This window comes from Aedes albopictus, chromosome 1, assembly GCF_035046485.1.
Source record: "Aedes albopictus strain Foshan chromosome 1, AalbF5, whole genome shotgun sequence".
Taxonomy (NCBI): Eukaryota; Metazoa; Arthropoda; class Insecta; order Diptera; family Culicidae; genus Aedes; species Aedes albopictus.
In genome coordinates this window covers 233960322-233978539 of record NC_085136.1, presented here as the reverse complement: position 1 = coordinate 233978539, position 18218 = coordinate 233960322, and the positions used below count along the sequence as shown (strand labels likewise).

Below are 18218 nucleotides of genomic sequence, written 5' to 3'. Positions count from 1 at the left end.
GGCTTGGGCAACGGTCGTAGTCGCGTTCGAGCTGCGCGTAAAATGCGTCTCTGTCATCATCAATGCTTCCCGAGTGAGGGCTGTGCACGTTTGTTATGCTGAAGTTGTAGAATCGGCCCTTGATCCTCAACCGGCACATTCTTTCGTCGATCGACCGCTAACCTATCACGCGCCTCTGCATGTCGCCCATCACGATAAAAGATGTTCCCAGCTCACGTGTGTTGCTGGAGCTCTGGTAAATAGTATAAATTACCTCAAAACGCTCACACCATGGATACTGTCCAACACATTTCCTGCAGCACCAAGATACCGAATCCGCGGTCCTTCCGCAGATGTATTTGTATGCGGGTGTTCTTGGTGGAATTGAGATATTCATATACACTTCCACGTACCGAGTTTCCAATCGCTAGTACTTTTCCATCGCATGGGTCATTGCCGTTGGACTTTGTTTGGAGGGCAGACACCAACCCCTAAGCTTACTGAGGACCAAATTTATGATTTTCTTATTCCTTAAGTCTTCGATACTCTCATTCTTTAATTTCCTGACCCACAGACCCCGCGACCCACAAAGGGAATCTCGTTAAGCAAACCCGACCAAACATAATTACCGTGAAAAGTGATTGGAAACCATAACATCCCTAGCAGATCACCCTTTTGAATTATACGGATACCACAATTAAGGCCATTTCATCTCCAACGAAAACCATAATCAAAGCCAATGCCCCCGAAAACGCACATCAAAACCGGATGCCAGATTTACGGCCTAACTTCCGCTTGAACTCGGACCGGAAATTGAATCCACCCGTTTGAAGGTCACCTCAAACCAAGTTTTTGACGATTGAACAAATGCGAACCAAGAGAAAAACTTGCCATTCATCAACAACATCAAGGAAGCAACGAAAACGACAACGACGACGACGACGACGACGACGACGACGACGATGATGATGACGACAACAGTAAATCAGCTCAGAGATCATAGGCCGTGAACTTGAAAAGATGCTGCGTTGGTGCTTGGGATGCCCGAGTAAAAATACCAGCTGGAGTTGTCATATTTTTGACTCAGTTAGGTTCGCATTGTTTCCACTCCATAATCTGGGAATTTGAAATGCCAAAAGTAGCAACAACTCAAAATCCATAATTCCAAATACCATCAGGTACTATATACCATATGATATACAACTTTAAAATGTATGGTTATTGTATTGTAAGTGAAATACCTGAAAAGGTTTGAGTTCTGAACTAAACAAAAAAGATATAGTTGAAAACTTGTCAGAGTTTCCATTTTGCATTTCTCAGTAGTTTGGGGCTGTCCATAAACCACGTGGTCATTTTTTTGGGACTTTTCAAACCCCCCCCCCCCCCTGCGTGGTAATTAGTCCATACAAAAAATTTTATTTGTTCATACAAAATGGTCATTGGCCGAACCCCCCCCCCCCATGACCACGTGGTTTATGGACAGCCCCTTTGTAAATATACCAAAATCTAGTTAACGATTCGTCATATGGTAATCTTGAATTGAAACGTTGCTTTAATATTTTTTCGTCAAACTTCTTTATTGGACACCTTCTCCCATAATACCAGGTAGTTGACAGGATTCAATCGCTGAAGCAAAAAATAAATTCGGTACGACTCGACCCAACAAAGTGTGAGTGAATAAGTTCATGTTTGTCTGCGTTATAAATATAGAAAAAAAGAGTGAGAACACCTTGGCCGGTTAGATCTCACGTCCAAAGTAATCCCCCCGGTCTTTTCGGTTGCATGTTATTTCGCTTCACGGGTGACTCAACTTGAAAAGATTTGCGGGTTTGCTTTTTGCCGGCATTTTCGTCGTCGTCGTCGTCATCATAGCACCAGCATTTGGATCGATTCCTAAGAGATCTTTTACCTGAAGCCTGCCGTGCTCCTTCTCCTTCTGGCTTCGGAGTTTTGGACTTTTTTTGCGTTGCGTTTACATTCACGGAATAACAAAGTGTTTGCTTCGGGAATCAAAGTAGGCTGGCAGCAGCGGAGATCTACACGGTCGTCGCGTCAGCTGGTGAATAATCCTTCGCCTTTTCAGGGTGCCTTTTTTTGGGCTGACCTTTTTTTATGTTAAGAATTGGGAGAGAGAAATAACTTTTTCTTTCAATGTTGGAAGAGAATTTTTGGGGAAAACAAAGAAGACCACTCAACAATGAAAGCACTGTAATGGGAATGGAAAGTTTTCAAGTTTAGATTTTATTACGAATAAAAATAATTGTTGCGCAAATGTAACAAAAATATTATTTCATTCAAAGAATAAGAGAATCTGATAACCAAACACCCAGAGAATAACTTAATCAGAAAATCAGATTCAGAGGAAGGAAGAATCAGAGAATGAAAGAGATTCAGAGAACCAAAGAATCAGAGAATCAGAAAATCAGTTGTACATAGAATAAAAGAATCAGTGAATTAGAGATTCAGAGAATCAAGTAAACAGATATCCACAAGATCTTGAATCAGAGAATCATAGAAACAAAGAATCAGAAAAAATAGAGTCAGAGAATTAGAGAATCAGAGAACCACAAGATCTTCACTCAGAGAATCAGAGAATCAAAGAAACATAGAATAAAAGAATCAGATAATCAGAGAACCAGAGAGAACCAGAGAATCAGATAATCAGAGAATCAAGTAAACAGATAACCACAAGATCTTGAATCAGAGAATCATAGAATCAAAGAACCCGAAAAAATAGAGTCAGAGAATTAGAGAATCAGAGAACCACAACATCTTCAATCAGAGAATCAGAGAATAAAAGAAACATTGAATAAAAGAATCAGAGGTTCATAGAATCAGAGAATCAAAAAATCAGAGAATCAGAGGTAAGAATAGAATAAGAGAAACAGAGAATTACAGAAACAGAGAATCAGATAATCAAAGAATCAGAGATTCAGAGAATCAGAGAATCAGAGGTTCATAGAATCAGAGAATCAGAGAAACAGAGAATCAGAGAATCAGAGAATCATAGAATCAGAAAATCAGATAATCAGAGAATCAGAGAATCAAAGAATCAGAGAATCAGAGAATCAGAAAATCAGATGTACATAGAATAAGAGAATAAGTGAATTAGAGATTCAGAGAATCAAGTAAACAGATATCCACAAGATCTTGAATCAGAGAATCATAGAATCAAAGAATCAGAAAAAATAGAGTCAGAGAATTAGAGAATCAGAGAACCAAAGAAACATAGAATAAAAGAATCAGATAATCAGAGAACCAGAGAGAACCAGAGAATCAGATAATCAGAGAATCAAGTAAACAGATAACCACAAGATCTTGAATCAGAGAATCATAGAATCAAAGAACCCGAAAAAATAGAGTCAGAGAATTAGAGAATCAGAGAACCACAACATCTTCAATCAGAGAATCAGAGAATAAAAGAAACATTGAATAAAAGAATCAGAGGTTCATAGAATCAGAGAATCAAAAAATCAGAGAATCAGAGGTAAGAATAGAATAAGAGAAGCAGAGAATTACAGAAACAGAGAATCAGATAATCAAAGAATCAGAGATTCAGAGAATCAGAGAATCAGAGGTTCATAGAATCAGAGAATCAGAGAAACAGAGAATCAGAGAATCAGAGAATCATAGAATCAGAAAATCAGATAATCAGAGAATCAGAGAATCAAAGAATCAGAGAATCAGAAAATCAGAGAATCAGAGAATCAGAGAATCAGAGAATCAGAGAATCAGAGAATCAGAGAATCAGAGAATCAGAGAATCAGAGAATCAGAGAATCAGAGAATCAGAGAATCAGAGAATCAGAGAATCAGAGAATCAGAGAATCAGAGAATCAGAGAATCAGAGAATCAGAGAATCAGAGAATCAGAGAATCAGCGAATCAGAGAATCAGAGAATCAGAGAATCAGAGAATCAGAGAATCAGAGAATCAGAGAATCAGAGAATCAGAGAATCAGAGAATCAGAGAATCAGAGAATCAGAGAATCAGAGAATCAGAGAATCAGAGAATCAGAGAATCAGAGAATCAGAGAATCAGAGAATCAGAGAATCAGAGAATCAGAGAATCAGAGAATCAGAGAATCAGAGAATCAGATAATCAGAGAATCAGAGAATCAGAGAATCAGAGAATCAGAGAATCAGAGAATAAGAGAATCAGAGAATCAGATAATCAGAGAATCAGAGTATCAGAGAATCAGAGAATCAGAGAATCAGAGAATCAAAGAATCAGAGAATCAGAGAATCAGATAATCAGAGAATCAGAGAATCAGAGAATCAGAGAACCAGAGAATCAGAGAATCAGAGAATCAGAGAATCAGATAATCAGAGAATCAGAGAATCAGAGAATCAGAGAATCAGAGAATCAGAGAATCAGAGAATCAGAGAATCAGAGAATCAGAGAATCAGAGAATCAGAGAATCAGAGAATCAGAGAATCAGAGAATCAGAGAATCAGAGAATCAGAGAATCAGAGAATCAGAGAATCAGAGAATCAGAGAATCAGAGAATCAGAGAATCAGAGAATCAGAGAATCAGAGAATCAGAGAATCAGAGAATCAGAGAATCAGAGAATCAGAGAATCAGAGAATCAGAGAATCAGAGAATCAAAGAATCAGAGAATCAGAGAATCAGAGAATCAGAGAATCAGAGAATCAGAGAATCAGAGAATCAGAGAATCAGAGAATCAGAGAATCAGAGAATCAGAGAATCAGAGAATCAGAGAATCAGATAATCAGAGAATCAGAGAATCAGAGAATCTGAGAATCAGAGAATCAGAAAATTAGAGAATCAGATAATCAGATATTCAGAGAATAAGAGAATACGAGAATCAGAGAATCAGAAAATCAGAGAATCAGAGAATCAGAGAATCAGAGAATCAGAGAATCAGAGGATCAGAGAATCAGATAGAATCAGAGAATCAGAGAATCCGAGAATCAGAGAATCCGATAATCCGAGAATCCAAGAATCCAAGAATCCAAGAATCCAAGAATCCAAGAATCCAAGAATCCAAGAATCAGTGAATCAGAGAATCAGAGAATCAGAGATTCATTGAATCAGAGAATCAGAGAATCAGAGAATCAGAGAATCAAAGAATCAGAGAATCAGAGAATCAGAGAATCAGAGAATCAGAGAATCAGAGAATCCGAGAATCCGAGAATCCGAGAATCCGAGAATCCGAGAATCCGAGAATCCGAGAATCCGAGAATCCGAGAATCCGAGAATCCGAGAATCCGAGAATCCGAGAATCCGAGAATCCGAGAATTCGAGAATCCGAGAATCGAGAATCCGAGAATCCGAGAATCCGAGAATCCGAGAATCCGAGAATCCGAGAATCCGAGAATCCGAGAATCCGAGAATCCGAGAATCCGAGAATCCGAGAATCCGAGAATCCGAGAATCCGAGAATCCGAGAATCCGAGAATCCGAGAATCCGAGAATCCGAGAATCCGAGAATCCGAGAATCCGAGAATCCGAGAATCCGAGAATCCGAGAATCCGAGAATCCGAGAATCCGAGAATCCGAGAATCCGAGAATCCGAGAATCCGAGAATCCGAGAATCCGAGAATCCGAGAATCCGAGAATCCGAGAATCCGAGAATCCGAGAATCCGAGAATCCGAGAATCCGAGAATCCGAGAATCCGAGAATCCGAGAATCCGAGAATCCGAGAATCCGAGAATCCGAGAATCCGAGAATCCGAGAATCCGAGAATCCGAGAATCCGAGAATCCGAGAATCCGAGAATCCGAGAATCCGAGAATCCGAGAATCCGAGAATCCGAGAATCCGAGAATCCGAGAATCCGAGAATCCGAGAATCCGAGAATCCGAGAATCCGAGAATCCGAGAATCCGAGAATCCGAGAATCCGAGAATCCGAGAATCCGAGAATCCGAGAATCCGAGAATCCGAGAATCCGAGAATCCGAGAATCCGAGAATCCGAGAATCCGAGAATCCGAGAATCCGAGAATCCGAGAATCCGAGAATCCGAGAATCCGAGAATCCGAGAATCCGAGAATCCGAGAATCCGAGAATCCGAGAATCCGAGAATCCGAGAATCCGAGAATCCGAGAATCCGAGAATCCGAGAATCCGAGAATCCGAGAATCCGAGAATCCGAGAATCCGAGAATCCGAGAATCCGAGAATCCGAGAATCCGAGAATCCGAGAATCCGAGAACTCGAGAATCCGAGTATCCGAGAATCCGAGAATCCGAGAATCCGAGAATCAGTGGTATCTAGTAAAAATAATTTTATGAACCACCCTAATGTGTACCGACGTCGCCGCTTTCGTTATTCATTTCTTCAAAATCTAGGCATTGATCTCTTTAGGCTTAATAGGTTCCAACATTCACAAGCTGGTTTGTTCTGTGGCAATTCATTGCCAGATATATCTTGATCTTAATGACCTTCTGTCAACAAAAGTTGCTTCGACAACTACATCTAATTTAATATTCCAAACAGAACGTTGATAACCCTTTCAAACGACGACGATAAATTACAACCATCATCTGAGAAACAACCGTCGTCCAACCAAGTCAATCCCAATTCCATTGACTATCGAAATGGTGATGCCCATTTCCGAAACGAGTCTGATTGTTTCTCGTTCGCTCACCCGCCAACAGGACCTTTCTCCCCGGAAAAATTGTCAAAAATTACCGAATTTCATAGCCGAAATAAAACTAAACGAGATAACCCAAACACCTTTATCGCGCTTTCTCATCTCCTTCTATTATCAGACTCTTGGTCGTTCGTCGTCCGTCGCCGTTTTAAAAAGGTGCTCGATCCGGGGGCGAGAAACACTCCGAACCATGAACGAGCGGACGACCGCCGACTTATTTGGTGCTTTCGTATTCGCCTAATCACCACCTTTCTTCCGGGAATCTTCCACAAAAGTGAGTGAGAGAGAGAGCAAAAGGACCGGCTTTTGGTCATTTGCACTCGAAACGGTGGGTGGCTGCTGGAAATGATGGTTTCATAATAATCTGATCTCTTGGAAGGTGGTGAAGAATCAACCAAGTGCTAAACGGACGAAACCGGTTTAGTTTGTCAGAAAATGATGTAAATTGGTCGTTATGAAGATAATTCTAGGATTTTAATTTCACTCCGACAGAATTTTGAGCATCATTAGATTGAAACTAATATAGAATTAGATTCGATTTCGATTCGATTTCGATTCGATTTCGATTCGATTTCGATTCGATTTCGATTCGATTTCGATTCGATTTCGATTCGATTTCGATTCGATTTCGATTCGATTTCGATTCGATTTCGATTCGATTTCGATTCGATTTCGATTCGATTTCGATTCGATTTCGATTCGATTTCGATTCGATTTCGATTCGATTTCGATTCGATTTCGATTCGATTTCGATTCGATTTCGATTCGATTTCGATTCGATTTCGATTCGATTTCGATTCGATTTCGATTCGATTTCGATTCGATTTCGATTCGATTTCGATTCGATTTCGATTCGATTTCGACTCGATTTCGATTCGATTTCGATTCGATTTCGATTTCGATTCGATTTCGATTCGATTTCGATTCGATTTCGATTCGATTTCGATTCGATTTCGATTCGATTTCGATTCGATTTCGATTCGATTTCGATTCGATTTCGATTCGATTTCGATTCGATTTCGATTCGATTTCGATTCGATTTCGATTCGATTTCGATTCGATTTCGATTCGATTTCGATTCGATTTCGATTCGATTTCGATTCGATTTCGATTCGATTTCGATTCGATTTCGATTCGATTTCGATTCGATTTCGATTCGATTTCGATTCGATTTCGATTCGATTTCGATTCGATTTCGATTCGATTTCGATTCGATTTCGATTCGATTTCGATTCGATTTCGATTCGATTTCGATTTGATTTCGATTTGATTTCGATTCGATTTTGATTCGATTTCGATTCGATTTCGATTCGATTTCGATTCGATTTCGATTCGATTTCAATTCGATTTCGATTCGATTTCGATTCGATTTCGATTCGATTTCGATTCGATTTCGATTCGATTTCGATTCGATTTCGATTCGATTTCGATTCGATTTCGATTCGATTTCGATTCGATTTCGATTTGATTTCGATTTGATTTCGATTCGATTTTGATTCGATTTCGATTCGATTTCGATTCGATTTCGATTCGATTTCGATTCGATTTCAATTCGATTTCGATTCGATTTCGATTCGATTTCGATTCGATTTCGATTCGATTTCGATTCGATTTCGATTCGATTTCGATTCGATTTCGATTCGATTTCGATTCGATTTCGATTCGATTTCGATTCGATTTCGATTCGATTTCGATTCGATTTCAATTCGATTTCAATTCGATTTCGATTCGATTTCGATTCGATTTCGATTCGATTTCGATTCGATTTCGATTCGATTTCGATTCGATTTCGATTCGATTTCGATTCGATTTCGATTCGATTTCGATTCGATTTCGATTCGATTTCGATTCGATTTCGATTCGATTTCGATTCGATTTCGATTCGATTTCGATTCGATTTCGATTCGATTTCGATTCGATTTCGATTTCGATTCGATTTCGATTCGATTTCGATTCGATTTCGATTCGATTTCGATTCGATTTCGATTCGATTTCGATTCGATTCCGATTCGATTTCGATTCGATTTCGATTCGATTTCGATTCGATTTCGATTCGATTTCGATTCGATTCCGATTCGATTTCGATTCGATTCGATTCCGATTCGATTTCGATTCGATTCGATTCCGATTCGATTTCGATTCGATTTCGATTCGATTTCGATTCGATTTCGATTCGATTTCGATTCGATTTCGATTCGATTTCGATTCGATTTCGATTCGATTTCGATTCGATTTCGATTCGATTTCGATTCGATTTCGATTCGATTTCGATTCGATTCCGATTCGATTTCGATTCGATTTTGATTCGATTTCGATTCTATTTCGATTCGATTTCGATTCGGTTTCGTTTTTTTTATTTATTTTTATTAGTTTATCTCTTTTTTTATTTTATTGTTTTTTCTTTTTTTATTCAATTTTGATTCGATTGAATAGTATTGCTTTTTTATACTAAAGGGTTTTTTTTTCATTCTTATAATTTACAGAAAAAAAGCAAAAATCGAAAGACAAATGCAAGGAGAAGCAGTTGGCATCCAGTAGTAGCAGCAGCAGTAGTAGCAGTAGCAGCAGCAGTTGCACCAAAGAAAAAGTCGATGACGAAGACGATGAATCACCGAACGTCAAATGTGTCCTGGTGGGTGACGGAGCAGTTGGCAAAACGAACCTCATCGTGTCCTACATCCAAGATCGGTTTATTCCGGAATACGTGCCGACAGCCTTCGATAAGTACAATGGTAAGTTTTAAATATTTATGAATTTTATCCTGAAGATGCCCGATTGAATCTACAAAAACTAAAACCACTTAAGAACTCTTCGAACTAGCCGTGGTACGCACCTGAATCTTCCTGGAGCATTCTTGGTATGCCCCTAAAACCCCCTGAGAATCCCCAGAAACATCCCAGGAATCCCCTGAAATACTCCTGATACATTTCTGAGTTAGACATTTAGAATCAAGCTGAATTATATGCGACATTTTGGCTATAACTTTAAACAAAAATGAGGAAGAAATAATATTAAAATTCCTCAAATTTGGGATAACTTATAGGATTAACAAACCGTTATACAGAACAAGTCCATTTCCACCTCGTTCCACCATCAACTGAGAATATAAAGTGTGACAGCCAGCAGTCAATTCTAATCCCATTCATTGTGAACCCAAACCAGAAGATAACTTCATCCGAAACATAAATATTTGAAGACGGTACACTTTCGCAAGTGCACTACCGTAACTTGATTTTCTGCAACTGGGTCACGGAGTGCTCCGAGAACGATTCCGGTTGAACAAACCTCCAACCACACTGACTGCACTCATAATTCCAGTTCTGAACCCGGAATAGCTTCTCAGATGATCCCAGCTGCACTGTCTGTCTGGCACTATCCCACTCTCTGCACAGTTGCAGTAGTGTAAGCACCTGTAAATCCAATTTATTTGCATAATCTAATCTCAGTGCGCCTTCCCGGTCTTCACCCCAAGCTCCATCAGGGGGAAGCCTCATAGTCAGGCAGTATATCACCGGCAGCAGCAAGCACAGTCACAATTTGAGCCAACCGCCGCCAAGTCAGTGTGTAATACCCTGCCGTGCCTCCTGCTGCCAGAGTCTGTCATAGGAAGTGAGCAATCATAGAGTTGCACTTCTGCTGCCGGAGGCACTTCAAATCTCGGGAAAGAGCGGAAATACTACTCCCGAGCGTGGCAGGTCGAGACGATGACGACGACGACGAGAGGACTGGCGGCGCGGCGGATGCATACAACTCGCGGTTTATTGTATTGCCGCCGCCGCCGACGCCGCCGAATGTGGTGCCACCACCGCGCGCACCGGGGAAAGAATTCCACGATGAAATGAAATATGCAAACCATAAATCCTTGCCAATTCTCCAGAAGCCAGGGATAACACATTCGAATGAACTCGCGACCTCACTACTTTCGGCTACCCGGAAAGAAATGTACGGAAGTATGGAGCTTGGTGGTACAATCCCAAAAAAATGGAATGTAAAAATGGAAAACGGAGACGGAGCCTTCTTGATGTGCGAAACAAACGTAGCGCCGACATTGCGTCCGACCATCATCTCCTAATCGGCGAGATCCGACTGCGCATTGCTAGGATCCATCGACACCCGAGCAGGAGAAAAAAGCTGAAAAATACCAAACTCAGGTATGGAAAATCGAATACCTACAACCTGAATGAGGTATTAAGTAGCCCTGCATAAGAGGTAAAATACCTTAAATAATAACTGGTGTGTATTCTGCACATAACACGTGAATAATGACATCAGGTATGGCAATACCCAAATAATAATCGACGATTTTTCCATACAAATAGAGGTTTTTCCAAAACTAAATAATACCTCAAACAGTCCTCAACACCAAACCAATAACTCGTTGGGGTATTTTCTAAATACCTACACAATACCAAAATTAGTTATTTTTAATACCAGGCTAACCAACCAATACCTCATCTTGGTATGATACCTGACTTTGGTATGCTGCAGTTATGTGGCAGTTATTCGTTCCTGCTCGGGCAGTAGGAGAAAATCGGGCACCCGTTCAACACACGCCGACTGGAAGACGCTGCGGTTAAAAGGTCGAGGAGCTAGAGAACCGTGCTGCGAATATTCCAGAAGGTGGAAGCGTATAAGATCAATGGAGTGCTATCAACAACGCCTTCATCGCCACTGGCGAGAATAATTTGGGTGAGCTACGCACCCGAAGAAAGCAGTAGATCACAGATAATACCTGGAGGAAGAGAGAGGAGCGAAGGAATGCTAAAGCCGCGATAGCGTGAGCGAAAACACGAGGAGCCAAAGCCGTAGCCCGTCAGCGCAACTCGGCTCTCGAGAAGCAAGTGAAACGCTCATGTAGACGGGACTAAAGAGCGTGGGCGGACTCCCTAGCCAACGAAGGCGAGAAAGCCACAAACATCGGCGACATCCGTCTCCTCTACGATCCCAGCCAACACAAAGTCTTATATGATGTTGAATAGGATGCTGAAGTGGAGGGCATATGCGTACATGCTTCCATTTGACCGCGTGTAAAGAGTGCGTATATAGAGATAAGTGACATTTCAACACACGAACACTAGCGCAAGTTTTTCCTCACACAAAAGTGCACGCCGATTGAAAGGCTATTCAGATTGCATATGCAAATATTACCCAATCGAATTGGGTAAAACGGGTCAATAATGATAAAACTAACGTCCGGGGCAAGAGTGCAAATATTTTCCTCGCAGTTTCACAACTACATCTACAAAAAAGGCACGCATACATTTGAACGTGATTACCTCTATAGCCTCCACTTTTGCATCCTATTCAACATCATATGCGATCGTGTGTTGACTGGGGATGTTTCACGTCGCCATAGGGGTTCGTTCAAATATTACGTAACGCTAAGGGGGGAGGGAGGGGGTCTAGCGCTGTGTTACGCTTCATACAAAATTTCAAAATTTCCCGTACAAAAGTTGTTACGTGGGGGAGGGAGGGGGTCTAAAATGGTCAAATTCTGCGTTACGTAATATTTGAATGAACCCTAGTGGGACCAAGATGAATGCTACTATGCCTGTGAAAGACACGTCTGGACAGTTACTGACCGACTAGAGCTGTGCGCCGCCGCGCCACGCCGTCGCCGACGCAGACCGAGGTATCGGCGGCGCGCCATATGCCGCTGTTTGTCACTCCGCCGATTTTCATTTTTCGCGCCGGTGTTCAGTGCACGAACAAAATTAAGTGGAAACTTTTAGTGGCTACGCAGTCTTTATTCTTAAAAAGGGGTTTATTGTTTACCCAACGTTTCGGCACTTAGGGGTGGTGCCTTAGTGCCGAAACGTTGGGTAAACAATAAACCCGTTTTAAGAATAAAGACTGCGTAGCCACTAAAAGTTTCCAGTTAAATTAACAGTCGTTCCCTTAAAAGCAACAAAATTAAGTCCACATAGAGTTGAGGCAAAAAATCTCACGATCACTATCATATTATGAGAGATAGACTGCAATAATGATTCATCATCATCGATTTTTTTGTAAATGTAATATGATCATTAGCGAAAGAGAGAATCGATGATTCATATTTCCTTCAGAAGTTCCCTATCACAGCTAATTACGTTCGGTAATTTTACCGAAATCTCAACCGCAAGCTATTGCAACAGGAGTTTGCTCATGTATCTTTTCAGAGGACCCTTCAGATATTCTTTCAGGAGGATTCTTAAATGCCTCCTGGAAATCTATCTAGAATTTCGCAAGAAGTTCATTTAGGAATTCTTGCAAAAGGTCTTTAGAAATAAGTTAAGGAGTTCCTGCAGGGATTCCTTCTGAAGATCCTTTAGAAATTCCTACAGGAGCTCTTACAAAAAGTAGCCCAAGAGTTTCTTCAGAGATTCCTCCAACAGTTTCAGGGATTCTTGCAAATTTTTTTACAGTGATTGCATCTGAATTTCATCATGGATTCCTACAGAATTTCCTTCAGAAATCTCCCCGAGAATTCCTTCACAGAATCTTATAGAAGGATCCTAGGATACCCTCAGAAAATTATTCAGGGATTCATATATAAGAGTTCGTTCATCCTTAGGAGATTTCTCGAGAAGTTCCTTTCCCTCCAAGAGTTCTTCCAAGTATCGCTCCTGAGGTTTGTAGATTGAGAGTTTTCCAGGTGGACTCACGGATGCTTCCAGAAGTTACATCAGACATTTCTCCAGAAGCTCATTCAGGAATTACTACAGGAGTTCCATTAGAGAATCTTGTAGGAATTCCTTCAATAGTTTCCTTAGGATTATAATCAGTCGCATCTCCAGGATATTCTTGAGGGATCTTTCATGGAGTTTCTACTAGAATTTTTCCAGGATTCCCTTCTGGAATTCCTGCAGGAATTTCTCTAGGAGACACTGCAAATCCTTTTCCTTACCCGAAAAGATTCCCTATGGGAGATTCCGCTGAAAATCCTTCGAGGATTCCGTATGGAAATCCTTAGGAGATTCCTAATGGAAGTCCTTCGGGAATTCCCCCCTGGAATATCTGCTTGCGTTTATCCTGTGATTTTTTTTCGGGGATTTCTCTTATAATTTCTTCGAAGATTTCTCCTGCAATTCCTCCGGGGATTCCTACTTGACTTCAATTAGGGTTTCCTCCTGGATTTCCTCCTGGAATTCCTTCGGGGATTCTTCCTGAAATTCCTTCGAAGATTCCTCTTAGAATTAATTCTGGAATTTATCCTGGAATTCCTTCGAAGATTCCTCCTGAAATTCCTTCGGGAATTTCTCCTGGATTTCCTTCATGGATTCCTCCTGAAACTCTTTCGGGGATTTATCCTGATATTCTGCCGTAGATTTGATTTCTCCTGGAATATCTTTGGAGTTTCCTCCTGGATTCATCATGGACTTCCTCCAGAAATTTTTCAGGAATTCCTTTGGTGCTTTCTCTTGGAATGCCATCGGGATTTCCTCTCGAAAATCTTTCGAATATTCCGTTTGGAAATCCTTCGGAGATTCCTATCAGAATTCCCAGTAAGATTTTTCCAGGTACCTTCAAGAGTTCAGGAAGTCCTCTTGGAATTCCGTCGGATATTCCTTCGGGACTTCCTTCAGGGATTCCTTCTGGAATTAATTCGAAGTTCCTCGGGGATTCCTTTTGGAATTTCTTCAAGGATCTCTCCTGAAATTTCTTTGGGGATTCTTCCCGATATTTTTTCGAGAATTCCTGTCGGACTTTCTACTGCAATTCGTCCTGGATGCTTTCTTCTGGGATTCCTGTTGGAATTCCTTCGGTGTTTCCTCTTGGAATTCCTTCGATTTTCTTCGGAGATTCCTCCTGGAATTCGGGGATCCCTCACGCAATTCCTCCGGGATTTCCTTATGGAATTCCTTCGGAGACTTCTCCCAGAATTCCTTCAAGGTTTCATTCTGAAATTCTTTCAGTAATTCCCCCTAGAATTCCTTCGGGAATTTCTTCTGGAATTCTTCCGGGGGTTTCTCTTAAAACTCCTTCGGTGATTCCTCCTAAAATTCTTTCAAGAATTTCTCTTGGAATTCCATTAGGTATTCCCTCTGGACTTCCTTCAGGGATATCTCGTTGAATTAATTTGAAGATTCCTCCTAAAATTCCTTCAGAGATTCCTCCTTGAGTTCCTGTGAATTCCATTCCATGAATTTTCTTCGCGGATTCCTCCTGAAATTTCTTCGAGGATTCCTCCTGATATTCCGTCGGGGATTTCTCCTGGACTTTCTACTACAATTCGTTCTTGATTTTTTTTGGGAGATTCCTCCTGAAATTCCTTTGGTGATCCCTCTTCAAATTTCTGCGGGGATTCCTCCCTAAATTCCTTCAAGAATTTCTCCGGGAACTCCTTCAGAGATTCCTTATGGATATTTCTCGTTGATTCCTCCTGGAAATCCTTTCGGGATTTTTTCTCGAATGCCTTTGAAAATTTTCAATTCGAATTCATTTGGGGATTACTGCGGGAATTCCTTTGAGATTCGTGCTGGAGTTCTTTTGGGATTTTTTAAAAAGACACGGACACCGTCTTCAGCCAGAAGCTGTACAGACTGAACGAAACTTAACACTAGACAACGGACACGACCCATATTACGAGCACCAGTGGATACGAGGAAGAAACATTTCTCCCGAAAAGCTTCATCACTCGGAGCGGGAATCGAACCCTCACCCCGTGGCATGGTACGGTCATACGCTTGGTGACGGTAACCGCACGGCCACGAGGCTCTACGAAATTTCCGGTGGAAATTCGTGCGAGGATTCATCCTAGAATTATTTCAGGGGTGTAGTAATTTGATGAAACTATCGTTGAATGAAACGATATTTTTCATCTTTCAAGACGCTTTACGGTAAGCGAAAAATTCACAGTCCTTCATTATCTCCTTACAAGGGGTTCCTCATGGAATCCCTTCGAGGATTTCTTCTGGAATTCTTTAGAAGATTCGTCCTGGATATTTTTTCAGAGTTGCTCCTAGAAAACCCTGTGGGAATTCCTTCTCGGATTCCTTTGAAAATTCTTTATGGAATTCCTTCGGAATTTCTTTATTGATTTTCTTCAGAAATTTTCCATAGATCTCGGGGATTCTGCCTAGAGTTCTTTTGGAGATTCCTTCTGAAGTTTCTTCGTGGATTACTGATGAAAAACCTTTGAGGATTCCGCTTGGAATTTCTTCGGTAATTCCCCCTGGGATTGCTGCAAGGACTTCTTCTGTAAATTCTTCGGAGATTCGTACTAGACTTCCTTTAGAGATTCCTCCTGGAATTACTTTGGAGATTCTTTGTATAGATTTTTTTCGTCGATTCCTTTTGGAATTAATTCGGACATTCCTTCTAGAGGGATTTCTCTTGGAATTCCTTCATGGATTCCTCCGCTTTCTTTATTTTTTTAAATTCCTCGTGGAATTCCTGCGGTGATTCCTCCTAAAATTCCTTAGAGAATTTCTCCTGGATGTCTATCGGGGATTCCTCTTGGAGTTCTTTCGAGGATTCCTCGAGGAATTCTTTAGGCAATTCTTCCTAAAATCCATAAAAAAATAAATCCTTTGGAAATACCCACTGGAATTCTTTTGTGGAATTCTGCTGGAAATTCGTTGGGTACTCCTGCATAAATTTCTTTGAGAATCCTGGATATTTTTCATAATTTCCTCCTAAAAATTCTTACGGAATTTCTCAAGGGAGTCCTTCTCGAGTTCTTTCAGAAATTCACGCTGGAATTCCTTCGGTCATTTCTTCTGTAATTCCCTTATGATTCCTGCTGGAATTCATTTGGGAAACCCTCCTGGAACTCCTTCGGGGATTCTTCCTGGCTTTCCTTCTGAAATTCTTCGAAAAATACAAACATGGATTTCTTCAGTAGTATCAGTAAGGATCTCTCTAAGAGAAATTCTTGAACAACCAGAGATTCCCACAGAAGTTCCTTCTGGGTTTCGTACAGCAGTTCCTGCAGAGATTAGTCCAGATTTTTTTCATGGGTTCCTCCATGAGTATCTTCAAGGCTCTTCTTGGAATTCCTTCTGAAATTCCTCCCTGAAATCATTCGGAGATTCCTTAGTGTAAATAGTGTCACCTTGTTATCAAATTTGATAGATTGTGAAGGGTATATGAAAACAAAACAAAAACTGTAGCAAAATCGATATTTTATTGCCCTTCGTTTGCATTGGAGTTTACAACATGCACTACACTATAATGTAATGTACAATCACTTATGTCACAATAGGTCTAATCATTGGTCCCAGTTGCGGACCCGAACAGAAATAAAAAAGATATTCATTAAAACATTATAGTTTATGCCATCAATGGTCATGCAAAAGCTCGGACTACGAATTCTAGAACGTAATGACAACATCTTTGCTTTGCCAATGTCGGTCAAACTTTGGTCACGCTGATTCACGCCGTCGCCGCCGCCGGCGGCCAAAAATGGCTGTCACGCCGCCGCCGAGCAAAATATAGTCGGTGCACAGGTCTATGACCGACCCGGCTGATCAGTTGAAATGCTGGTTCGAGCAATTTGAAAACCTTTTTCAAGTGTCGGCCACGCCATCAACAACACAGCATGATCTGCCATGACTTCGACGCATTACCTATCAGTGCAGGAGATAGAAACAGCCATACCTACCTTACCGATCAGACTAAGGCCTGGGTGGCCTCTACTGTACACAGTAGCCGTCTCCATTCCACTCGGTCCATGGCTGTTTGTCTCCTGATCCGACATCCTGATGACGTGACCCGCCCACCGTAGCCTCCCAATTTTCACGGTATGGACGATGGTTGGTTCTCCCAGTAGCTGATGCAGCTCGTGGTTCATTCGCCTTCTCCAAGTCCCGTCTTCCATCTGCACTCCGCCGTAGATGGTACGCAACACCTTCCGTTCGAAAACTCCCTGGAGCCCTTTGCCATCATGTACTTTGTCTTCGACACATTAATGACTAATCCGATTCGCCTGGCTTCACTCTTTAGTCGGATGTACGTTTCCGCCATCGTCTCAAATTTACGAGCAATAATATCAATATCATCGGCGAAACCAAGCAGCTGAACGGACTTCGTGAAAATCGTCCCACTCGTGTTTATCCCCACTCTTCTTATTACACCATCCAAAGCAATGTTGAACAGCAAGCACGAAAGACCATCACCTTGCCGTAACCCTCTGCGAGATTCGAAGGGACTCGAGAGTGTCCCTGATACTCGAACTACGCACATCACTCGATCCATCGTCGCCTTGATCAACCGTATCAGTTTATCCGGGAATCCGTATTCGTGCATAATCTGCCATAGCTGTTCTCGATCGATTGTATTATACGCCGATTTGAAATCGATGAACAAGTGATGTGTGGGCACGTTGTATTCGCGGCATTTCTGCAACACCTGGCGGATGGCGAACATGTGGTCCATTGTAGCGCGTTCACCCATGAATCCTGCCCACGGTTGAAAAAATCTGAAGCTCCCAACGAACGTAAGTTTTTGTTTTTGTCTTTTCACCACACCGCTCCTGACGTTGAAGCCCCTGTCCTTCACGGAAGCAATTGAAAAGAGAATAAAAACTCTCTCGTCGCTCACACTGGGGAGAGCGCGAGGTTCAAAAGCAACATTTTTCCTGTGACCGGCACTCAAACGACAAATATTCACCACGCTTGCTTATGGGCGAGTCGCATTCATGTGG

At 41.4% G+C, this 18218-nt stretch overlaps 1 protein-coding gene across 1 annotated transcript in view; it reads left to right on the top strand.

Moving 5' to 3' along the window:
- The window catches only part of LOC109425278 (uncharacterized), a gene marked incomplete at its 5' end in the record, with an annotated part of 121694 nt that overhangs the window by 19095 nt on the left and 84381 nt on the right, over positions 1 to 18218 (top strand). Inside the window, 1 exon segment of the mRNA XM_062846431.1 lies at positions 9076 to 9324. Coding sequence (XP_062702415.1) covers positions 9076 to 9324 — 249 coding nt within the window.